Source organism: Buteo buteo, chromosome 1 (genome assembly GCF_964188355.1).
Source record: "Buteo buteo chromosome 1, bButBut1.hap1.1, whole genome shotgun sequence".
NCBI lineage: Eukaryota > Metazoa > Chordata > Aves > Accipitriformes > Accipitridae > Buteo > Buteo buteo.
Window position 1 is genome coordinate 43,063,726 of NC_134171.1, and position 27,902 is coordinate 43,091,627.

The 27,902-nt window shown below is 38.0% G+C and overlaps 1 protein-coding gene across 9 annotated transcripts in view; it reads right to left on the reverse strand.

Annotated features, from left to right (window-relative positions):
* Positions 1 to 1,085: 1,085 nt before the first annotated feature.
* The window catches only part of PALLD (palladin, cytoskeletal associated protein), a 210,861-nt gene continuing 184,044 nt past the window's right edge, over positions 1,086 to 27,902 (reverse strand). For 6 of the 9 annotated variants that reach the window (XM_075028867.1, XM_075028833.1, XM_075028842.1 and 3 more), the window contains 11 exons: positions 27,028 to 27,163; positions 24,541 to 24,642; positions 23,918 to 23,968; positions 22,192 to 22,413; positions 17,023 to 17,172; positions 12,662 to 12,756; positions 7,375 to 7,507; positions 6,205 to 6,412; positions 5,317 to 5,482; positions 4,280 to 4,413; positions 1,086 to 3,292 (listed from right to left, as the gene is read on the reverse strand). In XM_075028867.1, the coding sequence (XP_074884968.1) occupies positions 3,120 to 3,292; positions 4,280 to 4,413; positions 5,317 to 5,482; positions 6,205 to 6,412; positions 7,375 to 7,507; positions 12,662 to 12,756; positions 17,023 to 17,172; positions 22,192 to 22,413; positions 23,918 to 23,968; positions 24,541 to 24,642; positions 27,028 to 27,163 (1,570 nt within the window). In that variant the 3' untranslated portion in view covers positions 1,086 to 3,119. Of the gene's footprint in view, positions 3,293 to 4,115; positions 4,167 to 4,279; positions 4,414 to 5,316; positions 5,483 to 6,204; positions 6,413 to 7,374; positions 7,508 to 12,661; positions 12,757 to 17,022; positions 17,173 to 22,191; positions 22,414 to 23,917; positions 23,969 to 24,540; positions 24,643 to 27,027; positions 27,164 to 27,902 lie in introns of all 9 variants that reach the window. The other 3 variants (XM_075028877.1, XM_075028850.1, XM_075028858.1) reach the window with 2 other exon arrangements.

Below are 27,902 nucleotides of genomic sequence, written 5' to 3' on the forward strand. Positions count from 1 at the left end.
TGCTGATGCTCTTGACAGAGGTTTCTGTCGTCATCCTGAATGTAGTTGCATTGAGTCTTTGATTGCTTTGAATACACTTGGACTGAGGAACTTCCTACATAATTTGAACTCTTCCCATAACTAAACCTGAAGTCTTGCAAAAATTTAGGACTTCTTCGTTTAGTCCTATAAAATGATAAAAGTACATTTTCAGGTCTTGCTATCTTTCGAGTTTGTGGAGGGAGATTAAACTTCTGAAAGTTACTTTGAAGCTTCCAAGAATTTCAGATTTTTGGCTTGAAAAGTATGTCATTTTCTTGTGCCACACTTCTATCTCTGAATTTGTAAACCCAAACAGTCCCAGTTACTAAGGAACAGCACAGCTGAATGTTTTCAGAAAAACAACTTTGCTGCTTAGAGATGTGATTTACTACTTAAGTGTGCGTCTGTACATATATACAGAGGCAAAAAGTGATGATGACCTCATCTTAAACCAGCTCACAAGAGCGGGCTCAGTTTTTTAGTCTCTAAGCCAAAGACAAACTTACTGTAAGCAGACAGAACTGCATTGACTGCAGTTGCTGTATCACCAGTAATTGCTGAGATAATTCTGTTTGTAGTGATCAAGGCTTGAAATGTAAACCTAAAAGAAAAAATTTATTATCTTGCATCTTTCCTGTTATTTTTGCATAGAAAGGGAGGAAGGAAAAGCTAGTTAATATTCAGGATTTTACAAGTAAATATTAACATTTTTTTAAAACAGTGCTTGGACCATGCACTGTACTTAGAATCAGTTGTAAGTGATTTGTCACTTTTACAATATTTGTCATATTGCAATTACTTGACACACAACATAGACCTGCATATTTTCTAACCTATAAAAAAAAAAGCATCTTCTAGTACTTTTATTCGGAAGATGTTTCTTAGAATGTATGGGTCATGTTCCTCTGTTTTGTTTTAACAAGATTCCAGTTCGCAAGCAGAATATTCTGATAAATTCTAGTTATTTTTAGATGCTGCATATAGCCCTCATTTCATCTGTATTTGTAATATTTAAAATTTCTAACTCTTACACTTGCATGCTTGTACTGAAACAGCTAATAGTCTTTATCAGAAGGAAAACTTTCTATTTATTTGTGTAATATTTATTGATGTTAAACCCACATTGTATCAGCACAACAATCCAAAGTAATGATAATACATTTTTTTTATAAATACAAATAAAAGGTGGCAAAATAATGCTAGTGAAGCTAAACAAAAAAAGTAAACTAGCATGTCACAGTCAAGAAAAATTTGGCAAATGATATGACACACTTTTTCTAGAATAGAATCAGATTTTCCCAGATGACAGACTATGACGTTAATGTAGATTAACGATCCCCATAACTGGTCATATCCTGCACCAGAATAGTACTACCTTACGTGCTAAAGTTTATTAGTCACTAAAAAACAAAACAAACTTTGTGTACTTACAAAGCAATACACGTATAGCAGTAATGCAATATATGGTGTACACAATTACAAAAAAAAAAAAAAACAAAACAAAAACCTCCTAAGTACAGGACTTCTGAATAACTGAACTGAAATAAAAGATTTCAACACTTTTATTATAAATAATGAAAGATACCATATATGTGCTTCATATAAGGAATACAGTGTTTTCCTTTCATAGCAAAGAATCATAGCTCGTACCATCAAATGCTTATTTTCCTTGTCAGGCCTAGTAATTCTTCTGTCCCTCCCTCCCCTTCATTGTAAATTCATTTGGTTCCAATTTAAAACTCCCTAGTCAGGTCTGACTTAGGTGGGGCTCCAGTTTGATGTGGATTTGCCTTGCATTCTGAAAGTAGCCTTCAGGCTTTTCATCTACGGTGCACAGACTTTACCCATTAAAAGAGCTGTTATTTGCCTACAATCAGAAGAAAAAAGTGAAATCTACCAGAGACATATGCTATGTTAAGAAAAAAAAGGCACAAATGTGATGTTATTTTTGCCCATCTTCATTTTCTACTTCCTCAGATCCGCAAGCTTATCACCTGTGGTGTATACTTGTCATTTCAATTCATATTGCAGTCTCAACCCATTTCTCACTTACTATACATTTCTAAAATCCTCATACACGTTACACAAGCTTTAAACAGTCAAACATCCCATACGTACACTCCCTAGTGTTCAGCTCACCTTAGAATTTCAGATTCTTGAATGGGAGTATTAGGAGGTTACAGACTGTCTTCAGAAAATCCATAGAGAGTTGCACCCTCTTGCCCTGTCCCCCTCCCAGCCTTTGCAGTATCCTACTGCAGTGGTTCATACTGTCGGCATTTTTTTCCCATCTAGTTACCAGTATTTATGGTCTGGAGTAGACTGTTATTACATGTCAGCTCTTTTTCTTCATTATCTTGAAGAGGTTAAATTGCTTATGCTTAAACTGTCTTTGCTGTATGTTTGTAAGTAAGCCTCCTCCTAGATGGTAAAATGAAAAAATACAAAAGAATTTAAAGTTACGGTGTTGATGTTGCTTTATAGAATTGTCCATACTAACAGCATTTAAGGCAAGATGTTTTTTTCATTGTAGAATAGAAAGCAGTTTGCAGAGATAACAGTATTTGCTTATGTTTCTTTTCCTTGTCCCTTCCTGTTTTATTCTTACAATATTGCACTTGTTCTTTGTAGCTATCAGAATGCATTGCCATTTTAGAACTATAGATAACCGTACATTCTAATTTTCTTTGTGATCTAATGGCGTCAAGTAAAACATCTTGCACCATTAAGATTGTGTAGCATCTACTTACTGCATATGAAGGCATGTAGTGATAAATAGTGTTCTCTTCTGAAAAATCTGTCTCTCTGATGTATTTTGGCCTTTATAAAAAGGGTTATTCGTAAGAGCTGAAGCAACTTAGGTATAAGGAACTGGTGAATGTGATGTGTTGTGCAATGTGTACATTTCTATTAATAATCTATCTATTCTTCTAATTTGGCATAATGAATAAGAAATATATGGTTACTGTGTTTGTTGTTTATCTTTTGTACTTGAAGGTGTCTGCCTTTGCATAAAGTGACATAGGAGTATCATTGGTCAAGGCAATGGCTTTCAGTGTTTCTGCTTCGAAAGAAAATGATGGAAGCGGCAGCTGGATCTACAGATCATCGCTCTCTACCAAGCCAGACTGCATCGTCAGGTGGACTGGATTTGCTTCAGGCTGGAAAGCTGCTTTGATGTCTAGTCCTTGGTCACAAAGTGCAGCGTATCGGCTGGCTGAGGGCCGCACCTTCTTTGGCTTGGTTGTCTGAGGTGGTTGTTGCCACTGAGCTATAGATCAAGAAGGAAAGAAGAAACGTTAGCCATCTCGAGCTGTGCAACAAAGCGTGCCAGATGCACAGTCAACCCTTTGTAAAGGAGATACTAACTTCTGAGCAGCAGAAAACCATTATATCAAAGGTAAGTTTGTTTCGTATCTCGGTGGTGGTTTTTTCCTCAGCATCTAGTTTCACCTTCAGATGTGGTAAGTAAAAACAATAGTGTCTATGTGAGTTACTTTGCCTTTTTGGCAATGCTTTCTACCTTCCCTTGTGTCACTGAGAAGGGTAACAGCAAGGGGTTTGTTTCAGTGCACTGCTATTACAGCGACAGGCCTGTTCAAGGGTTATTTGTTGTATATGAAAGGAAATCATCTGGTTGCCATTGCCACCCCTCGTACGCTGAAGAATGCTGAGCCAAGTCTCCAATTTGCAAGTCTCACTACCACCACAGAAAACATCGTTTATCATTCCAGTCTCTCTCCACCCCACCCCCCACTTGCTCTTGTTACGGGAAGACTGGTAAGAGATTTTGGTTTAAGAAAACATTCACTATGTCAGGAGCTGCTTTGGAACAAACCGAATAATTAAGCAGAAAGCCATAAAACATCTAGTAGTACACTTCTGATAGCTGTCACAGGTGTATTACAGACTAATGTACAAAAGAGTACAAAAGGTTAGGGAAGTGCTAGCAGAGCAATAGTAATAATGATCCACAAAAATAATGTAATCATGCTGTTATCTGTTGTTAATTAGCTATATTTAATATACTAAGCAAAAACAGAAAGCATGCATGCTTGTTTTGCTTTAGGTATCTGAAAGATGGTGAAATGTACTTTGACAGAGCATTTGTTGTCTTGATGTGGATCGTTATTATTGAGGAGAAACTATAAACAAAAGAAAGAGAGACCAATGTAAACCATTCCATGAACAAACTGAAACTTACAGGACTGTTACTTTTGGGGGGATTAATGGGATCATGAAAATTGAAGTCACTTACTATAAACATCCAACCTGGCAGTGCAAGACACAATCCCAGCCTCATTCTTGGCTGAAACGGTGTACCAGCCAGCATCCTCCTTTGTAGCTCCCTGAATAAGCAGGCAAATGTAGCCGTAGTTATCCTGGTGCATGCTAAACAAAAGAAAAGTAGAAAATGACCATTTAAATTGCAAAACAGCATAGACTGTTTTAAAACGTCATTATAAGCCAACCCAATCCTAGTTACAGTTTAATTATAGTCCACTTTTAATTCATACGGAATTTCCTCTGAATTAGCAAGTGGAAGATAAAACCTTGAATATGCTTGACAGTTTGGCAGTTTAATATCCTGTATTGAAAACTAAGAAGCAAAAAATGCATAAAGTAACTTCTCTTTCACAATTACAGATTAAGATATCTGGAAATCTGATTTAAGTAGTAGGGACTTAACCCAGACTTTCTGGGGAAAGGATAAAAAAAACTTGAGGAATGAAGTACTGAAATACATTTAGTTACTTAGAAGGACAGTAATAATTTATTACAGTGTCATATCAGTACTGAGTTCCTTTTCTTGCAATATATCATGAGTTTGCTTTTAAACATTCCTACAAAATATTATTGAACATTCAAGACAAGTTTGTAGATCTTAGAATATAAAATACTGAATTTCAGTTGCTTAACTACACAGCAGTGTTATGAATCAAGGTTTCTGCTGAGAAGCAGATAGCTTTACTTAGGAGCCTAGGTTTTCACCAGTAAATTTCTATAAGTCTTAGTTCTAGAAGAGAAAAACTATTGCTCAACTTGCTTAAAGTGCAAAGATAGTTGTTTAAGTCCAAGGATGGAAAACAGAACTAACATTTTAATTCTGGCTCAGCCATGAGGCTGGCCACAAGTTTGAGTAAATATCATCAATTATTACAATAACTAGTTAATATTTATGAGCTGCTTTTCACACAAAGCATTCTTATGACCTTCTAGGTTTTCATTTGTGTTACCAGGATAAATCATCATTGAAGTTATACATGGGGAGATAGGATTCTAAGTCAGTCTAACCTCACTCGGTCAGTGTTGTATGTGAGGGACTCGTTCTCCTTCTTCCAAAATATCTGAGGAGATGGCTCCCCCGAGATTCGACACTCCAGTCGCACTGGGAATCCCTCAGTCACACCTGTGTTTTGTAGCTTCTCTATAAACACAGGTGCTTTGTGTACTTCCTTAGCTGTGAAAATAAAGATTGCAGTCACGTTGACACTGATCTATGAAAATGTAGCCTTTCTTTCAGCAACATGCTAAAAACCAATAACGAAAAATCTATGTGGCAGGCAACTTAAGTGTTGTCTTCATTAATCGCAAAGTCCAATCCTGGTTCCTCTGAAGAAAACAGTCACATCAGCATTTTAATAGGGCAAAAGCGAGCGCTACTAAAGCTGAGTGAGTGGTTTCCCGCACTTCCCTGAAAAAATTGAAATGTGGAGCATGAAGACGAGATACACTGGCTGCACCATGCTTGTTAACAGTGCTCCTTCACAGTCCATAAAAGGATGGGCTTTTAATTATAGAAGGAACTGCTCTACCAGAAGGCTGGAATGGCGTTAGTCTAATATGCTGTGAAACACACAAATCAATCATGGTAGATATGGGTCTGCACAAATTGCCATTAAAAAAAGCCCATTCAAGTAAATAGTCTGGTTTGTGGCCTCAACTGTGCCTCAGGACAACACCCCTCTTTTCTTAACTGCACGCACAGAGGTTACATGCCAGTCAACTTACACCACAACATAACACGAGTGTATCACCTGTAAATATACTATAGTTCTGTTACTGCCAGGTTTCCTTTTCTTACCCCCACCCCTCAACCATGCTATTTGACGGCACTTACATTTTCCTTTTTCACGTTACCCTCACAGTGCTGGGTGCGGAAGCTTAGCATGAAGATGTTACCTGCAACAATGAGCTCCAGGCTGAATGTATTTTCACCAGCTCGATTGCTGGCAATGCACGTGTAGATGCCAGCATCTCTGGCTGTGACTGGTTCTATGATCAAGGAGTGCACGCCGTTTTCACGCACAAGCATTTTGTGAGAACTATCGGGGCGAATTGGTCTTCCATTAAGTTGCCAGCTTAAATCTGGAGTTGGTAATCCACTAACCTTAAGTGTAAACAGAATAATGGGAAATAGTCTTAGCCATATAAAACACCAGAGGAGTCCTGACTTGTTACTTCAGAGAAGCTTGGGTTTGTTTGCTACTGCAGGTGTACCACAAGATTTAAAGATCTAATTCTGTCCTGAATTAGACATTGACTCAGTTGTGTTCATTCACTTACTTTCTGGCCAACTCCCTGAATTCTGTGACATCTTATGGGCGTGACTGAAAAAAGATCAGTGTTTAGATATGCTAGAAGCTAAATAATAATACATTGCAAAACAAAAGGCAGGGTGACACCTTTTGTCTTTTTTTATTGTTTGCTATTCAGGTGGAATGAGAAGATACTCCTTTCTAGATGAACTTCTTGTGGAAAAGTTGCAGACAAAAAGATGTTAGCTGACTAATTATTGAACTCTTAAGTGCTATTCCACTTAGATAGCACTGCCTATGCTCGTTAGTGCTTCATCTGTGTGAACAGGTCTTGTACTTTTGAAAGCCCTGCCATTTGCTGTGGGTACTGCTTGAAAACAAATAGCTTCTCCCAATATATCAGCATAAAGTAAACAGAATTCATCCAAGCCTTGATGAATTCTTTTAAGGCAAAGTCATAAATCAAGATTATATTGTTTGAAACTTTAATGGGAGATCGAAACTCAAGTAGTAAAAGGACTTAAAATCGAGAAGCACGCTGTCTTTGTAGTGTGTACTGCTTCCCTCCACGCCCCAGCATAGCTGAATTCTAAAAACCGGTTTACTGTGAGCTGTAAGATTTGCCTGAAGCACTTTAATTGGAGGGGAAGCAAACTTTTATTGCCCACTTCCTCATAAGCAGTGAGATTAATTAACCCATTGACAGTCACTGAAACCACCAATAGGTAAAATAGCTTTTGAAAAGAAACTGATTTGGTTTTTGAGTCAGATAATGTTGCAGAAAGATGGCTGCTATCCTTTCTGTGATACTTGCCTTGCAGTCCATTCTGCACAGTTTTCCTTCTTGAACAGTCAGGTCTCCAGGAGCCTGCAGAAAATGAGGCCGGAAGAATCGTTCCTGAATTGGTTCATTTTCATCACCACTGTCCCTTGATCGAGATCGTGGTCTTAAAATAACATGAAATAAAGGTAAATTATTTTTTTTCTCTGCTAAATCAGGAGAACCAAAATCACTTACAAGACTGCTTTGAATTTTAAATCACTTCTTTGACCTACACCATAATCACTCCATATTTACACACATACAGTGGTAGCATTTGGCTCAGACTGAGTTAATTATGACACTGTACTTGCTAATTCCTTTCATTTAATTCACATGTGGCAAAATATGATCTAGAAAACAATCTTGCTACAGAGCAATTGCTTGTAATAATTTATTTGTACATGATAGTACTTTTGTTTAATCTTTAAATCACCGAAATACAAATAAAGTAAGTCGGTAGGCCTTAGCATATAGCTTCAGTCCCCCGCTGCCAGTGTCCTGTGTACTTAATCCCTTCACTGTTGCTGATTACACCAGAAAGTGCAGGTACTGTTTGTTAATTATGTTTACCTTTCAGAAAATAACAGCAGCTAAAAGCTAACTCAGCTCCACTGAGAAGAGACTTTTCACATCGGACTTATTTTTCATCTTCTCTTGTTCTGCATTACTGAAGACCATGCAGAAAATTCTGTGGATTGAAGGGCTGTGGATATTTATTCCTCATTTAACAGGTTTTTTTGTTTTGAGATATTCTTGAACATTTTCAAAGCCACCAAATTGTGGTGTCAAAATAATAGGAATTTCTTTTGTGAGCAACAGGAAGAAAAACTTTGGTCATTAAATTGTTCTTCATACAGGTACTGTAAAAAGTTTAATAAAAAACAAAAATAAGGAAAAATAACTCCTATCCCCAGAAACAGTATCAGTCACCTTAAGCTTCCACAATATAGTTTAATCCATTTTCAGGATTGGCCTGTTAATTTAATCTATCGAATCTTTTTCTAGATGGTTCCTCATTTAACGAGATTTTTTTCCAATTGAAATTAGCATTATTCCATTTGTGTGACTTAGTAATCAAAGAAACTTGTAACTGAAACAGAATTTTAGATCAATTTTTGTCCTTGCCTGATCAGCTCCAGTGGATTCCCTTCTGGAGCCAGCTGCTGCCTGCAGTAACATCCTGTTGCAGTGAAGAGGAGCTATGCAAATATCCTCCAAGATAACTTTTATCAATGACACTTTACAGTGAAATTCTCTTTTCTGAATTCCATTTTCTGTTAACTTTTGCCAGTGTTTCTGTTTTGGCCAGTGTCTGCAGTAGACGTGGCTATACTGTGTTTTCTACTGCCCAGGGGTTTTTCTTTAGGTTAAAATAATTCATAACAAAAAAAGCTTCAAACCCCCAGCAGTTATTTGGAAAACAAGATGCTGTACTGCTGTATGGAAGATAAACACTCTAGCTGCACACTGTTCCACTGAGGTAAAGTTTAATTAGAGTTGCTTGAACTTGGTTTACTTTGTCCTTCTCTGTTGTTCTGTTTGCATTCTGACCAGTCATCACTTTTGCTACAGTATTATCTGTCATAAATAGATAAATTTTGACTTTTAATGATCATCACAGGCTTCCCACAGCTATAGCTAAAGGCAGATGTGTTGAGGGAAATCTAGCCCCTACTGCTTATTAATGTAGGAATGGATACTGCATTGTGGAACACAGACTGACATCTTTGCACGTGCTAAAAGCTCATGTAACTCTTCAGGTGCCTAAATCCAGGTCTTAGGCACCTAATATTTTTTGCCACTCAAACGTGCCTAAAGCTACTTCAGTAGCTCCTGCATTACAGCTCATAAGCAACACTTAGCTCTCATTGGCGAGTTTCTAACCAATTTTGCCAACATACCTGCCTCGTATGCATGTAGCTGGGAAGGAAGATGGATGGTAGTAAAGAAAAACTATACTCATATCTTTTGGTAATTAGTTCTGCAAGACCAACTAGAAATGATGGTATCTAGTCAAGTGAGTGCTACTCAGTGCAAGCAACCCAAGCAAAATCTGCCTTCGCAGTATTTATATGCCTCCTGTTTAGATTCTGTTGATAAGATGCCAATAAAGTACAGGTAACTAGTGCTTCTTAATGTCTTGCAAGGCTGAGCCAAGCAGGTTAACTAGCACCACAGAAGTGTGAAAGTCCTGAAAGCCACCATCTCACTGCTTCAGCTGCATAAAAAGGCAGCACTGGTCAAAACTGGGGAAAAAAATTTACACCAAATGAAACAGAAAACACAAAAGACTAGGAGTTTGAGATCTTTTTTTCTGCTAGTATGTTCTTGAGTCGTGAAAACTAAGTTTTCAAATTACACATTTGAAAGGAAACCTAAATCAGCATGCTGTTTAGAGTCAGAAACAAATAATGCATTTCTTTCTACCTCTTTGTAAATTTATCTCTAAAATTGCAGACTACTTTTTAAGCCTGTACCTTGAGAGGTGAAACTAGGGTTGTTTTAATTCTGAAACATTTTGTGGTTTTAAAGAAATAATGAAATGAGGAGAGCTAGGTACTTCAGATGTCTAGGAATGACAAATTGCAATAGACTGCAATACCTTTGGATTAATTGTGGGTTCTTTAGAGTTGTGATGTGGGCATCAAATTGCAAAGATTAGTTTCAGCAACACTGACATCATGTACTAAGTGTGTCCAGGGGAGACTCCATGGGTTGGCGTGGCGCAATGTGCTAGGAATTTCAGCGAGCGAGAAGCTGGGGAAGACTTTATGACTGACCATATGATAATGATCACTAATTGGGGATAAAGGAGATTAAGTTCAAATTAATCCTCTAATTGAGAGCAGAGGCAACAGGAATAGTTCTTTCTAAAATCTTTCTTAATCTCATGCATTTTAAGATGATTTATTCAGGACTCTGGCTGCAGTGCACAGCAAGACAGCTTAGGTGCTACAGTGTTGAGCACCATGACGTCTAAGGGATTGAGCCCAAGCTTTGTACACGTCAGACAATTCAAACGTTTTGCCCCCGCCCCCCCGCCATGTAATGCTAAGAAGGTAATGTTTGCAAGTTAAGCAAATTGCAGAAAAATACATTACAAATGAAATAACTACAGTGTTTTAAAATGTCTGTGACGTAGTGAAGATGACAAAACCCAGAGTTCTGTAAGAGATTAAAAATACTGCAGGAAAAAGCCAGTCGACAGTGTAACAAGTCATAAAGTTCATTGAGCTAATAATTACACTTGTAAAAAAAAAAAAAGTTTCGTTGCTCTCAAGCAGAAAAGCTTATAGAAATAATATTGTAATGCCACAGGAGTATTACTTACCAAAAGTATATGGCAATATATGTGACAAATACTATAGTGTATGGGGGAGCACAATAGTGTGGTACGTTATGTTAGAAAAGCTGATGGTGGGAATCTGTCCTGGGAAGGTTTTACGTGCTCACATTTCATCAGTCTCAGGGAGAACGGGGTGATGGGACTAATGGGAAATGTCACTGAACAGAAATAGTATTGTGCTGAATGCTTAGCAGAAACAGACCTTCTGTAAGTAAAGGTATGAGGATGAGCCCTTCACATATGGCAATTTTACAGGAAATAAGAATCTGCAATAATTGCCCTAATATTAATTAAAATGCTGTATGGAAATCACTTATTTATAATTCATTACTCTACTGGACACCCAACCAAAACAATAGTGGCTGCCCAAGTGTTTGTCTCAATTAGAAGATAAAATACCAGCCGTAAGTGGCCTCGGACTTCAATTGCATTTGGAGAGATTGAAAAATGAGCCTCCCCCATTACTGCCTAAGGGTTCTGCCAGTCACACAGAGAGAGACACCCACATTTTATCCTTCAGAAAGATGCAGAAGTGTCAGCTGCCCACCGCTCTCTTACCCATACCTATCTTCCTTTCGCCCATCCCCGTTTTAAAAGATGTTTTCTCTTTCTCACCCAGTGTGCAATGACTGACTAAGCTGAAACCTGACTCTTCAGGGCAACTTTTCCCTTCAGGGATTAACGGACAATTTTCCTTTTTACCCATTATTTGCAGGTGTCAAGTGCCTTATTTCCTGGACAGGCTATGCCAAACAGACCCAGATTTTTTGGGCTGTTCTCACAATGCAGTGATAGCAGGATATTCCCCTCCATAAGAAGTCTGAGCTTTGGGCTTAACAGGCCTAAAGGTGAAGCATTAGAGGGGGAGCTGGTAGGACACCTCAGCGAGACGTTGGGAAATGCTTTCAGGACTGTGGGAAGCCCAGTTTGTTCCATGCAAGAGTAAGACTGATGATATCTTCTAAACAACAAACCTCGCTTCCTAATACTTCCTAGTTACCAGAGGGGGTAAGGCAGCCTGTTTTGCATGCAGCAGTTCTACAGTACATACTACTACCACTACTAATTGTTACAGGAATCATTTCTTTATTGCACATTGACTATAAGTATGTATGTTTTTTCTACATATTACAGTTAGGCAATATTGAGAGTCTATGGCCATTGTGACCATTAAGCAAAACATGTGCCTCATCACAGCAGAAACCGGACCCCTCATACTCCCTTGAAAGCAGTTCTGTTTGGGTAACCAAAATGAATTTTTTTGTATCGTCTAAAGATGTCTAAGCCATGCTAAATAGCCCCATAAATGCTTTGGGTAATGAAAAAAAAAAAAAAAAAGTATTTGAAGGGAAAATTCCCTTATATGGTCCAAAAACATAAACCAAAGCTTCATATGTGAATAATTGTAAACTCACCAAAGATAAGTTTAATACTTCATTTCTGACTCATAATTCCTTATAAGAACCTGAACTGAAATCACTGAAATAGTAAAATATTTCTAATGTAAATCTAATAACTTTGTCTGGCATGCAGTTATTTCTGCTGTTTCTTGAAATGAATACTTATTAAAAGCTGCAGAAATTACAGGTTTCTGGTGGAATCCTAGTCAGGTGAGATATTTTAAAAAAACGTCTAAGTGACAAGGTCTTTCCCAACAGCTGGTAGTGTAATTTGAGATAAGGAGCAAGTAGTGAACATGACAAAGAAAGGAGGAGACAGGCAAAATTAAAGATCCTTAAAAGTCACGTAATTTCAGAGGTTGGTTATAATTCTGAGTGTGCAAGCTTTGCAGAAACTTTTAGACAGCAGAGGCACATTTCTTCCTGAATGCCATACTTTGAGCTTACCTTCTTACTTCACATTCTTTATCTTATCGTAATAATTTTGCAAAACACTTATTACTAAAACAAACAAACAAAAAGCACCAAATACCTTCTCATATGAGGCTGACCAGAGGGTGACCAAGGGCTGCGGCCTCTTTGATTTACAGCTTGAACCATCAGCCTGCCCGTGCAACTTACTCTTCCCTGTTAGGATGATGGAGAGTAGAAACATTAAAATACTTAAAGCATATAATATTAATAAATGTTCAACCTGATCTCTTTGGTTTTGCCCACCTGTTACAGAGTCTGTAATACAATCTCTTTTTTCACTAAGTCACTGAAAAACATTTGTCAACATACCTTCTGATACTAAACTATTTTGTCAGCTTCCCATCTAACACAGAAGAGACTGGAATAATTGTGACTATAACAGAGTCATGGTTAAAATGTTCCACCTGGAAGTTTTTCTTTAAAAAAAGATTATTAGTACCACTGGCAATTAAATCCTTAAACCAGTATATTGACTAAGTCATTGATGTGGGTGGGAGGTTTCTCTGTGTCTGGCAAGTGGACAGAAAGACTAGTTCAAGATCAGTCACTCTTGAAAATGGCACTTGGAAAGTGTTTTAAGTTAACAGCAGAGCTTCTGCCTCCAAAGCGCATTGATCCACTTGACCTGGCGGGGCCACAGCTCAAACAAAAAAAATCCATGAATGTAAAAAGCAAACCAATTGTACAAGTACTTAAAGGCTCCTCTTGGAAGAGCGAGCCTGGTTTGGGGGTACGAATCGCACCAAAGCACACAACTTGCACTGCTGGACGTTGGAGATGGTTCAGCAGTCTTAGGTTATTTTCAGTGAATGATAAAGCTTTGAATAAAACATGGGATCTGTTGTATTTAATCCCTGGGTTTTGTTTTGCTTTGTTTCTTATGTCAAAATAAACTATTTTGTTTTTTAAAAGAGAGATGGTCCACCACAAGCACTAGAGGTAACAAATTTTGGATGGGACTGCCTGCAGCCAGAACTGCTGACATCCAGGACTCTGCTGAATTCACCATGTAAGGGGTAAAAGCATCTGGTGGCATTAATAAATATACATAATAGATACAAATATAACAGGTATATATAAAAATAATACTGTAGTAAAAGTTTATATACTTTTATATGACAATGTAATTTTAATAACTTTTCAAAAATGATAGTTTTAAATAGCTCTTTGATAACTGTATAGAAGATGTCCATCTGTGTCTCTGCCCCCTGGACTGGTAGCAGTAAGGCAACATCCACATCAGCTTTGCAGTGTATTTCAGTTCTAAGCTCTGAGCTCCACACTCAAGGCTTTCACCATAAAAGTGACAAATATTTTTGTCACAGTAATTCAGGGGTTGCAAATTGCTGTTCATTAACAACTGGTCAAAGCCCATTGAAAAACAATTTCACTGGGGTCACAGCAGCCTTCAAATGGCAATGACCTTCGTGTTACTGCTGGACTGTTAGAAATGAAGTTGCTGTGTCCCGCTTTTATTCCCATGACCCACTTAGTCCACAAGAAAAATACTTGTGAAAATAAGTCATTGTGCATGACCTGCAGCAATTTCTTAAGCAAAAGCTTTTTTTGTGTTATAAGACCATTAGAAACATCTGGAACAAATACATTTCTATTTTAGGCACCACAGCATATTAATCTTTTTCTGGCAGGTGATGCATTCACACATTTTGGGAAAATTTTTGTGTTATCTCAATACCTGAAGGCATCACAAATAGAAACACAAAGAACAGTAAGGAATTTGGATAGGGAAGAAAAAGCAGGAAGCCAGAGATTTGGAAGAGTCATGGGATGAATGGGAAGGAAGCAATGAGTGGGAAGTAATTCATGAGAAGGTGGCCTAGAAAATAAGTGAAATCCAGACTGAGGACTGGGCGCATAGTGCAAAGAAGCAGAGAGAACAGGATAAAAAGGAAGAAGGTGAAAATAAGGACTCGAGTTGAGCACATACAGCTCATGGAAAGAGATCAGTTAGTTAAGGGATGCAACCTGTAACTAAAGGCCTAAAACAGGCAAGGTTTTGTGTTTTTCTAGGCCGAGGGTCAGTTTGCTCTGGATTAAGTTATATGGCAAATTTTACTGCAAACCCCAGAGGTGTGTTAGAACCTTAATTCCAGATCGCTGCACTTTACATCGCAGGCAATGGTGCCTGCCGTATTAACCACCACGGATGATTTCCAAGGCGTGTCAACAAGTCACTTTACATACATAAATCCTGTAGTATTAGTCTAGATCATGAGATGGCATAAATTTGCAGAGCTCTAATGAACGGAATCCTTTGCTTTAAGTCAATTTCTATCAGCTAAGAATATGCCTTTTTGCTTTGTAGTTTGGTGGTTCCAACAGCAATGACCAAAACACAGCAACAGCCTAGCAAATAACTACCAGTCCATCAGAATGCTGATGTAGGCTCCCTTATATTTATGTATTTCGCTTTTCTTAAGGAAGGGTTGCCAAATTTGCCTAAGTTTGTGATAGCTTTGAGATGTGGAGAACTTTCCATTAGAATTGAGGAAGCTATGCCAAAATTATTTCCACTCAGGATGACTTAAAAGAATTGGAATCCAGATCTCTGAGTGTGAAAGGCTAGTACATTAACTCATAGCCCTTCTTTGCCTCCATTGTACTGTTAAATGCATAGTAAAAGCAAGCAAATAGTGGAAGAGATAAGTATGTTTGCTTGGGAATTACACTGTGAAGAAAGAATAAAGAAAGCCTAGAATGGGCTTGGTGAAACAGACAGATGTTTTGTTTAGGGGAGCCAGAGGAGGATGCTTCTGGTTCTTCTCCAAAGAAGGGAAAAAAGCACAGACACAGGTTTTTGTCATTTAACAAAACTGCTTTTTCAATCCCCAAAGTAGGAACAATACAAAAATGTCTCATTTTAGTACATCTAAAAACCCACTAACAGACTAGCGTCATCAATGACCAGAGCTGATAACCTAGTTCCCTGCCGTGTCACCAAAGGAACTTTATCCAGAGTAACAAATGCTAAAAAGTAGGCCCTAAATATGCTCATATGAGTTATTCGGGACAGAGTACAGTGCCGAAACACAAAGGCAATTTATTCACCAAGGTCTCTAAGATTTTTGGATCACGCGGTAACACTACATAGGGAGACTCTGTACATGCACCAACACAACACTTACAGGAAGATGAACAGAATTCACTTCCTACCTTGAGCATGTATGTATTTATTTATCATTTTTAAACCTACTGTGAATTTTCACAATTGCAATAGTACCATGTGCTATAACACAATGGTCATCTATGTGTAAAAGCTCCCATCTTGAAGAATTCCCTTGGCCTTATGCTATTTCTTTATTTCTGTTATCTGTGTATGTAGAAATACTACCTAGATTTAAGCACTGTAATTTGTAGATTCTAGCCTAAAACTGCTATTTGTGTGTCATCTGTGTGTACAATCCCATACATTCACAAGCAGACTGCAATAGAGCAGGATTGACAGTTAAAGAGCAAAGCAAAAATGGCAGTGTCATGCTACGTAACCTAGCAACATTCATAACAGAGCACAACACTCCTGTTCAGATTAAACTCTGTCTCAGTGATACTGTTTGTTACTTCACAGTGTGATTCTACTTGAAGGCCTGGTCTTGGCAAGAAAATAATTCGTTATATCCCTGAAGTTATGTTACTGCCTTCATTTCTCATGTGCAAATGTTTCCCCTCAATTTGCTGTGCTGTAGGAAAAGTGGATTGAAAAAGTTACTTCAATAGGATGCGTGAACTGTAAATTTAAGTGATGTCCAATGCGCTAGTGGGTTCCTGTTTTATGCCTCAGCTCTTGTATTGAGTCTGTGAAGAACAAATAATATTACAAAAACCAGTAACACTCAGTGTTTCAGAAAAACATTGTTTAAGACTTTGGGATCAACACAGGAGAGCTCCCCTCTACATAGTAAGTGCTAGAACTTTTTGCCTTACAGAACTGCAATCGCTGCCTAATCTAAACATGTTGAGGTGTGATATACTCCTACTCATTTCAAAAAGTTGGCCTCAGTCAGTGAGTAGTGTCAACAGAAGAAAAATTAAATTGCTGGATTGGGTTACTTCTGCTGGTAAACTGGATTTTTTTTCTCCCTTCAGAGTACGTATGCTATCCATGCTCAGTAAGGATATTGAGATGTTATCAGCTGAAACAAATGGTGGATGAGTGATTAAAAAACAACACCCCTCCCCTCTGAAACCTCAAACCATAGGAAAAAAACCTGCTGTTGAGTTGCTAATCTCTTGGAGATAGAAAGGTCCCACCCTACTGATGCAAGATGAAAACAGAAATCTAACTTACGTACTTTATGGTGACTTCATCATTTAATTAAATCACGCATACGTAAGATGAGATAGTTTTCTGAAGATTTATGTCCAGAAGCATGTTTGCTCTGGAACCAAACCTTCATTTACCTGTGGGTTAGCAGCCATAATAGTGTAATTCCCATCATCATCCAGGGTGGAGGCTGCAGTACGCAGTGAGCAAGTTCCATCAGGTTCTCTTTGAATTCGGTAGTGATCACTTCGTTTAGAAATTTGCTTCCCATCTTTAAACCAGTAAATCTGCAGGAAAAAACAAGGCATGGCTGATGAGGTGGGTGTTCATTGTCATCATTTCTCAATTAATAGCACTAACGAATCTTAACTGCTGAAAACCTTTCTGGTAAGCATTAAAAGAAAACCAGTTTGATCAACTAGTAAAAGTGCAGAACCACACTCCATGAACCACTTTCACTGATGGACAAGTTAAAGATTAGCAATCTCTCAAAGAGAAAGATGGCAGCATGAACATTTACCGAAGAAATTTACAGGCACATGAGGGCTGTACCCATCCCAAGCACAGAACAGCAGCTGAACATTTCAAGAACTGAAAATAAATGTCATTACAAAGAAAAGTTCTATTTCAGAGAAGAGTACTAATTTTAATAACTAACATACTAATAATACTAATTTTAAGTGAAATAACTTGAATCTGAAGAAGTTGCAGAAAGAACGCTATTGCTCTCTTTTCAGAAAATAACATAAGCCAAGGTAAGTATAGGAATAATTAGTTCAATGATGAATAAAATAGAAGTAATGATCTCACTGTTGAAACACCAGTTTTGTCTCATATCCATTATGCTGACTGGACTGAACCAAAAAAACAGAAGGGGATTCAGCCGCTCACGCTGGCGATGAACAGTTCAGTATGTGAACGGGCCAGCTCAGTACAATTGTATGATTGAAACCAACAGTGTCACCCCAATGTGACAGACATCTACAGAAATGGACAGCTTTACAAAGCAAGAGGAAATACTTCAAAGCAAGTCAGCACACAGATAGCCTTTAATAATTGTACGCCAACACCAGTATAGTTCCAAGTTGTACAGAACAGTTACATTATCTATCAAATAGAGGTCTTTTCCATTACTTTTGATACATAATTTTATTCTCTGGCTGACCCAAGATCTACTTGCAGTGAGCCAAAAAAATGATGTATGCAGAATAATATCTTACAGTAATCCATAAATTACACAAAAAACATGTATGTGTTTTTAATGCCTGAAATTTAAGGCAAAAAAAGATTCAAAAATTTTGACCTAGCTTTGGGGGGTTTTGCTATATTTTAAAAGTAATATAAAACCCCAAACTGAAATCTGCTGGAATCAAAGGAAAAACGTGGTGTATGCATGAAAACACGCACAGGAATATGTGAAAAATTTTATACTAGGAAGGCTGTAGTCAGCTCCCCAAACCCATGTTTAAGTAGAATATTAATTTACTTGTCATTTCTGAAGCATATATTACTCTGTAACAAACATCAGTGGTGTTCAGCATTTCTTAAGTCGCTCGTGCAGAATCCTACACAATTTTTACGTGGTTAACTTGTACAAAGTACAACTGTATTTGTCCTGGTGGCATCACTGCTGGGACTATTTAGCACAAGGAAAACACACATTTTCCTCAGTCTAATTCTTGAAGTGGGAATTTAGGTCTTACAGTGAGGAAAGGGTACTGGCTTTCCAGTAAAAATGAAGTGACAAAGCAAAGCACAATTCCTGATAGAGTTTAATATGCCAGGTTCTTCATACGTGTCAACATTTCAAAGCTCTAAATTCATTCACTTGGGGGGAAAAGTTAAGGATATACTTTTAAATTTCACAAAAAGACAATGGTGAATGATTTGGAGGGAATGAGTGGAAATTTCCCTTAAAAATTAATTACCATGTATGGTTTTTATATTAACAAGCATTATGTGTAACTAGAAATGATTTCATTTCCTCAATAGCTGGTTATACTTGTTTCCCATTTTGTCTGTCAGCAGCCTTGCAGAGACTCTGTGGTGCTAACAAAAGATTTAGTCATGTCTTCTCATCTGCTGACAGAGCACTTACTGGAGATGCAAGAGATATTTGATCACTTATATACACATGCTAATGGATGCTGGTAACAACATAGCTGCAAAAAATGAGTTTTAACTTGCATGCTTTACATGTGTCATAATGTTGCTTGGAAATCTACTGCATTAAGTAGTAATTAATTAATAACAATGCACTTATCAGAAATATCAGGAGACATGCCAGGAATTATTACATGGAAATACATGCAAATATTAACTAAACCAGCTATCCAAACATCATGCATATGTTGTCCAATACTCATTTCCACTAAGTTTAAAAACATTGGCATCACTGGGTTTTACTTATGAGTAGTAAATTCTTAATATTACCTTTATCTGACATGGAGTTAATAAGTAAAACACTACCACTGCTGGAGACAATGGCCCTTGCAGTGAAGTATTTTCTTTCTAGGATACCTTTTAATAAATGTACCATTAAACTACGTAAGCACTGAGCACTGCGTCTGGATTGCTTTTATTCATACCAGATTTTCAGAAACCAATGTGTAACGACTAGAAATACAATGGAATACACAGTACAAAAGGGGTTTTGATCTTGGGCAGCACAGGCATTTTTAATCACTATGAATTATATTCAGCTATGTGAAGAGCAAGCAGTACAAGGTTTATGCAACATTCACGTCTCAATTAACCTTTCATATAGTATTGTCCTGATTCTGAAGAGAAATAGCCCTTAAAAAGAAGTATTCCACAATCCCTCCTGTATCACCACAGGTTCTCATTTTAATGAGAAAACAGTTTTACATTACACTGAAGGTTATAACAAAAGTAGACTCAGATTTAAAAAGTCATATTTATGAAGACAGAATTTGCACATCAGTATTCAATTTACATGGCATGTTCAGGGAAAAAAAATAATCAAGGCAATAACTCTGCTTAGAAAAAGCCCTTGTAATGAATGCCAGATTTTAGAAACACTACAGTCCTTCCCAAAGCCATTCCTTGGCAGAGCTGACAGAACACTTAGAAGGGAGGAGCTTCAAGTTAGTAAATTATTTCCAGCTTTTCATTTGCCAAAGTAAAGAATTTATTCAGGGGCAACACTTCCAGCTTCAACAAATGACAGCAGAAGGGCAGCCCTCAGCCATAGAGCATTTCAAAATTGCTATCTTGACATGCTCCAGCAGATGAGGGGGAAGATACATACAGCCTTTGACATTTGCAAAGCCCAGCTAACAAGTAGCCATCCAATAGGACTGAAATTGGTTCCATCCCAAGCAACTTAACAAATCGCACAAAGCATCTGCAAGTGAACGGAATAAAGGGTCATAGTCCCAGGTGCAAGAGCAAATCACTTCTTAATGTGCATGCTTTGACACTGCAGAAAAACAGAACATTGTATCTGAATCAGAGAGTGCATTCACATCAGATACTCCTTTTACAGTGCTGTGCTTTAGGGGAAGTGCTAACAATGTGGTTTCTTGGCTGTGCAATCCCTAACACCAAAACAAGGCAAGTGAGGGAAAGGAGACATCCTCTTTCATCTGTTTTAAATCAGATTAAGATGACTGTGAAACTACACCTTAATTGAAAACTGTGAAAATTAGGGAATGGCTAAATTGACTAAGGCTGACTCACAATAGGTCATCCAGCAACCTTGTCATAAGCCTCAGGCAAAAAGAGTACCTCTCCAAGCACACTGCAGCTCTAACACCAATGAACCCATTTGTCTTCTACCCTTATTCAGCACAACAGACTCTTCTATATGGTCTCTCAAAAGTAACACTGGACATCAAAGGTTTGGTTTCTGTCAGACTGGGCTAATCTCAGCGTGTGTCTTCAGTTTGAAGCAGGACTGCTTTTTTGACATGACTATACTGATCAGCCCCACTTACTTTGCAGTGGTTCACATCGTGTTGTGGTCTTGGAGCACAGAATTGGATTCCTTTCAGATGAAACTAAGCCAGAAAATGTGCTCCAAGAACACATCTAATGTGCTGCATCTGCTTCAGTCTGTGGGACGAGATTAGAGCTAGCCTGAAGTAAAACCTCCTGAAATGCATGCAGGGATGGTTATCTCATTCTACAGATTTGCTTCTTCTGGTCTGCACTACTTGTTAATGTAGATGTGGCCATAGTTCTCCGTTGTTCTTTCTCTGCTACCTGAGAAAGTCCATTTTTCTTTTTACAGTTTGTGCAGTATCATACACCTATATCATTGGACATGTAAAGTCATTTGCATTTATCTCTGTTCAAAATCCTAAATACCTGTAAAACTTACACTAGATGAAAGATTTGGATGTGTCTGCTGCTGTGAAGATCTTATCTAAGAGATAAGGCATATTTGATCTTGTCGAAGAAGAAAAGAGCCTCTATCCACAAGGGGTCACTGTAAGAACTGCAAGGACCTCATGGGCAAGATAGCAGCTTTGGCAAGGAAGTTGAAGGTACTGCTGTTTGCCTGCTGCACAATGAGTCAGTCGATTGCCAAGCAATTTTTGAAATGGTTAAACACAACCTACCAAAGGAAGGCATTCTTCCAGACTACTGACATCATGCAACTTGTACTTTTACATCTGCTAAAAGGAAATGCTTCCCAAGCCCAACCCTCCCTCAGAAGCTCATCGTTAAAACCTCACCATCATGTCTCATCTTGCTGTTGGGATATATGGGAGCTTATGGTATTTTATTATTCCTTCTTCTAACTTTCATTAAAATTTAGTCTTGTTAGGGTGTGTAGATATAAACTCTGCAATGCTGAAGAATGCAGAGATACCATGCTGGCTCCTGAACCAGAAGCAGCATATTTTTGCATTAGGATGTTACTGTGCCTGAGATAATTACCCATGTTAACCTGATCAGCTTGCTTTTGTGACTACTGTGCCAGCTCACGTGGGACTTTCTAGCATTGCACCGCATTCTGTGGTACAATGTACCCTGACAGTAATGCTGAAAATGACAGAAGTAAAATAATTCTAGGTAAAATAGTTGAGAGGAAGTCTCAGGGGAGAGTAACTAAGAGCCAAAGCCTCATAGTAGGATTTTTGCCTAGTATAAATCTAAATAATTCCAATAATGTCAAAAGAGATTTGACAGTTTATACCAGCTAGGAGTCTTTCTTGTAAAGAGACAATGTCTGCTGTTCCTGTAAGATACAGCCCATAGGATCCAGGGGCTCACTGTAAGGTACTAATATAGAACTCTTCAGAGCATTTCTAGAAATATTTACACTCTTTTCTTACCTTTGGCTTTGGATTTCCTGCCACTTTGCATGTAAATGTGACTGGCATTCCCTCAAAGATTTTGTAATGCTTCAGCTTTATCTCAAAATATGGTGACATACTGTTATCAATAGGTTCCTCTCCATGTTGCACCTCGTCATCTGATTCTTCCACAGGAGATCTCTCCAACCTGTATTCAATTTCACTGATCAATCTTTGCTCAAAGCTGGAGACTTTATACTCCTGTTAAACAAGAAATGTACATATTAGTGTCCAGCTTCAACACATTGCTCAGCAAGATGTGTTCCTAATGTTGGTTTGTTGTTTTTTTTTATTCTACTGATCTTTGACAATCCATTAAGGTTTTACATATAAAAGGAAACTGTATCTTGTTGAAGAAAAACACTGTAATCTGTGCCTCCAATAACTTCCCTATGAAACAATGAAGACATCTGGTATGAGGCAAAAATTGTATTTCATGTTATCTTAAGGTCTAATTTATAAAGGAAAGGAAAGTCATTGGTTGCTTTCTTTCCATTTTTTAAAAAAGCCTATAAGAATAAAAGTATTCTGAAGCAGTTCGTAAAGACAAAAGAAACACACTAATATTTCCTTGAGGGTACAGGCAGATTTAGGGTGGCTTTTGTTTCCAGATGGCCAGAAGACCATATGGTTCACATCTGCTATTTGCTTATAACTGTACCAGAGGCTGCACCAGAAGGCTAAAATGATTTTGTTTACAGTTGTCTGTAAAAATGAGGGGGGGGAGGGGGGGAGAGAGAAAATGGCAACACTGGCAGCCCATGATAGTTGCCTCCCTTTACTCCTGTTGCCATGGTCCCTTTTGGCCAAAAGTACGTCTTCTTCCTTAAAAACAAAATTTGTCATAAGAGTATTCAAGATCTAGAAAGAAGAGTCGAAAGTTTCATCCAGTGTAAAACACTACTGCTCGTTTAAATTTGCTATTCAGGTACTGGGAAAGGTTACTGTGACAGAGAGTTATGTACTTTCTAGGCCTGTTCACTCTATCTACTTTGCAGTACAGAAGTCCTGCTTTGAATCTTAGTGACAAAGATAATGCCAGAATGCAAGAAAGCTCAGAAGCAAGGAAAAAAAAAAAAAAAATCTCTATTAGCCAATGCTCTTCTCAGTCAGTAGAAATTCAGGCATGCCTTCAAATGACCTTTGACCATTGTCTCTGACCCTTATTTTATCTAAGATAGAACAAGTCTCATACGAAGCCTCCTTTCACATGCCCATCTTCTACCATTGATTCTGGTGTGTGAATGACATGTCGCCTTTCTACTGACTGGTTACAGAACTAATCATAACCCTCAATAACAGTAAAAAATGTAAGAAGAGAGAAATACCTTTGTAAACTGCAGACATTTTTTTTAATTTCTTTTTTTCCCTGAAAGTTTATCATAAAAGTAAACCATGAAGTACACATGGTGTATATAAAGAGCAGCCGATTTGGATGCAGGGCAGTTAGTATCAGTGTATGTTAACACTACAGCAGAAAGATACTGGAGCACGCCATTACTGCGGTTAAGCCGCCTGCATTCAGACAATTAGACTTATAGAACAACTTTAACACCTTGAATGGAGTGCACCCCAAATCTCCCCAGTTATTAATGCTAGGTGACCTCTTCTTATTAACCAAGAATAGTAGAAGGGAAAGGGCAAAGATGACAGAAAAGAAGTCAATGGACAAAAAAGCAAGACAGAAAAAGGTGAAAATGTTAACCTTTTGAATATCCACAGGACTCACTACAGAAGCACCAACTGAGCGAGCTTCCTGCAAAGGTAGAAAAAAAAGATCAAGAGGCAGAAAGAAGACCAAGAGGCATCCATGACAGTTTCTCAGAGTTTTTGTCAGGAGAATGTACTTTATGTGGTAACATAACCAAACAAATGCTACACATTTCCGAATAGTAACTCTGGCATCTGAACAATGGAGAACGTGTACCTGGCCTTTCAAGCAGACTTTCTATTGTGTTTTTGGTCTGCATCCAAAAAGTGCAGATTACACACATAAAGAGAAGATGGTTTCAAGATAGTAGATGTATTTTTGCCTTGAGACACTTAAAGGTCAGGACAGAACAGGATAAACGGAAGAGTTTAAAGCAGAGAGCAGACATTTGAGAACTCTCAGCCTTATTCAGTATGGAAAAGCTGAGCAACAGGCATGTGATCCTCCAGTTTACTTCATTGATATATAACATACGACTTCTGTAATCAAAACCATCCTATCTTATGTATATTTATTGTCTTATATAGAACTTTTTTAAAGAGAATCACAGCCTCTGAAAAAGAAAAATTGAAAGAAACTTTTTTATTTTCCTATGGAATTATAGAGTTATGTGGCACCTGTATAGCAGGCTCCTCTTCTGGTTCCTGTATATTGAAGACAGTTGCAGCACTGTCTGCTCCCAGCAATCGACGAGCCATTTTCTCCTCATAAGTTAATCTCTGGGGAAAATAAAAGGGGGGGGGGGCGGGGAGGGGGAGGATGAGGGTGGGGGAAAAGAAGAAAGTTCTTATTTCTCATTAAGAACTACAAGGCAGTTAGTAAGCAGTGCTTTAAGTAATGTTAATAAAAGAGAACAGCAATATGTTTCTAACAGGAATTTTCTACCACAGTTTGTAATGCATTTTTTTTGCATTACAAATGGCTCTTCTGGCTTAAGCAACCCTTGCCCTGACACTGCCATTTGTTTCCATCCTCCTGCCAGAAACTTGGGCAGGAATGAGCAATAGGAACTGCTTAAATCAGCATGGCCATCAAAAAAGTGCATGTCAAATCATCCCAAACCTTACTCCTAGTCACTCTGCTCAATTTTTACATTAGAACCACACGGCAGAAAACTCTGCCAAAAATGCTAAGGAGATACTACACTACTTGATTATTTTATCAAAAATATGACAGCTTTATAGAAAAATATATTCTTTAAGGTTTTTTATTTCTATTCTTCTTGTTCTTTTGGAAATTAAGGAGACAACTTATAAAAGACAATTTACACTCAGAAGGTAAAGCAAGTTAAAAGAAAAGTGTACAATTCAATTATTTCATTATTAACTTTCCTTTGACTTTCAATAACACATTTCAGGCACTTAGACACTTTCTTACAAGTCAACATTGCAAAAAAATGCCAGCGAATGAAAGGCAAACTCATTACATGGTGAAATGCCTCATTTAAACAGAAAAATGAAAAAAGAATGGAAATTGTAAAACATTACATCCACTTAATGCTTCCATTTTTTAAAAAGCTCATTTAAATTAATTTTTAAAATATGTCATATTGTAGCTAAACCAGCAGGCTGAGACTCATGAAAACTAAGTACCGATCTTGGCTTAGTTACAAATGTCTAAGCAAGTCATGAACTTTTCTTCACTTTAATTTCTTCTGTGATCACTCCAAGTGCCCACAGCCATGATTACACAAACAGAATCACCCAAAACAGGAATCTGCAAGGCAAAAGCCTCAAGGCAAGTACAAACCCAGAGTTTACTTGGTTCAAGCTCCCACATCATCTGATCACAGTTGGGTTGTGTTGTTTTTTTTTTTTTCCTTGGGCCATGTGGGCTTTCTCAGGACATTCCATTCATTTGTCCAGGCCAAACGTCTCTCACTTTCCAAAGCTCAGCCCACCTTCTTTGAAAAAACAGCAACTTATACACTATGGGAGTGATTCTGCTTAACTGCTACAGGAAACTGCCAAACCCTATGCAGACAATGGGGAAAGGTAAGTACAGCAGCACTCCTTGCTCTGAACATTCTCCCTACTTCACTCCATTGTCCTTATTGAGAACCAGAATCCAGCAACTGTGGAGTAGATAGTCTGACTCGTGGGCTGTCTTGAACTAAACCACCATAGTCCACATCTCAGACACAGTAGCAAACAGCAAACTTCTGAGCATGGTCCTGAGAAACCTAAAGCACAATACCTTTCAGTGACACAAAGGTCTCCCAAGGCATTCAGATGCTTTTGAAAACACTTCATTGACAAACAGGGGTGACACTCTACATTTTTTAAATTACTTTCCTCTTAGAAGAGATTCCTGCTTCAAAGACATTTAAATCAATGCCTTAATAACTGTAATCAAGTCTTAGGAGAGTTGCTTCTCATCAACTCTGAGTGGGAAGAATTTGGTATTTTATCTTTTATGCATATGTTAAAATGCACAAAAATTAATGGAGAACTTTGTGGCTGTGCATTTCAATCGTTTGATACACTTGCCCATTTTACCTCATTTCTTGACTCCTCAAGCAGACCGTTAATTCTTGATAAAGTCTGTAAGTTAGTACTACAGGTTGTTTTTTATTCTATTGGTCAAAAAAGTCCTACAGCTGCAGGATCTAATGATGCCTGATTCCTAATGTGTCTGTGTCTCACGATGAACTGCCTTGTCCTCCTCCAATGTCCACTTACCACCTATTCCTTCCCCCATTGCCCGACAGCTGGGCAAAAGGTAGAATGAGCCTGGACTGATCAAGAGCTATGCATATGCTTACTGGCCAGCCACCCAGTGATGAACAGTCAAAAGCAAATGACCTCTGAGGCTGAAAAAGCCCTTGATGTACAGGCTGTGCAGGCTTCTTAGGGGAATTCATCATCTTTGAGCCCTCCATTGCTTTGCTAAGTCCAAGTAAAGTTGCCCAACAGGAGAAGGAACAATAGGCCAAAATGTATACTATCATTCCTTATGGAAATGCAGCCGTGGACATGCAATTTAAAATAACAAATACATAAAATATAAAAATAATCTACCCACAATTATTTTATATGCAGCATATCTGAGAAACTACCCTTCATGCCCACTCCCATTCTCCAGGGTATTTTATGTTTTTATACCGGTTGCCCATTGTTCAAAAGGTCTTCCTTGAAGCGAAGTTTTCTTTCCAGATCCTGAATTACAGCATCTTTTGACCCTTGAATCTCTTCATCTGATGCTATCCTAGCAGTTCTGCCTGTTTTCTTGGGAAATCCCCTGCAAAACAGTACAGGAAAATTCATGAGCTTTCCTGAAATCATTGTTCTTTAGAAATTTATCTGGAATCACTGCTATTAGTGAAGGAAACAACATTGTGTCTTTGAAATTAGAGGTCTGGCACCTTACTTACTATGCTGTCCCTTCTAACTCACATCACTGATTAAATGGTTAGTTTAAGGACAAAAGTTGAAACTATGCTTTATTCATGCATTAGTTAAAATAGGGCTCAGGATTGCATAGTGGTGGCTGTAAACACCATACACTTAAAGAGGAAACTGATGAGCAATGGCAATAAAGCAAAGTGAGAGGAAACATGAAAGAGAAAGCATGACTAGATAAGTGGGGATGGAAGATAAACTTGTTTCCTGTGAAGTACCAGGTGGTTAAAGATCAGAAAGATGTAAGACAAGGAAGTTAATTATTAATTTCCTATATTATTTATTAACTAATTCCTTGTTACAGCTTTGCAATACACAGTGCATAACTTCATGTTTATTCTTCATATCTCTGAACACATACCCGGAAGGCAACATGTAAATGTCATTTCTGAAAGAAGAGCCAGAGACTTCACAGGGTCTAGGTTACACTGGCAAAAAGAAAAATCATCCCTGTAAAGCAGTGTTCAGCAGCAGGGTTTCACAGCGGAATAGCAACCACTTGGCAGTTTGTATTCACAGGGCTAAGGTATTCCTCATACCAGTCTACAACTTATGATTGCACATTCAGGATGTCTCGC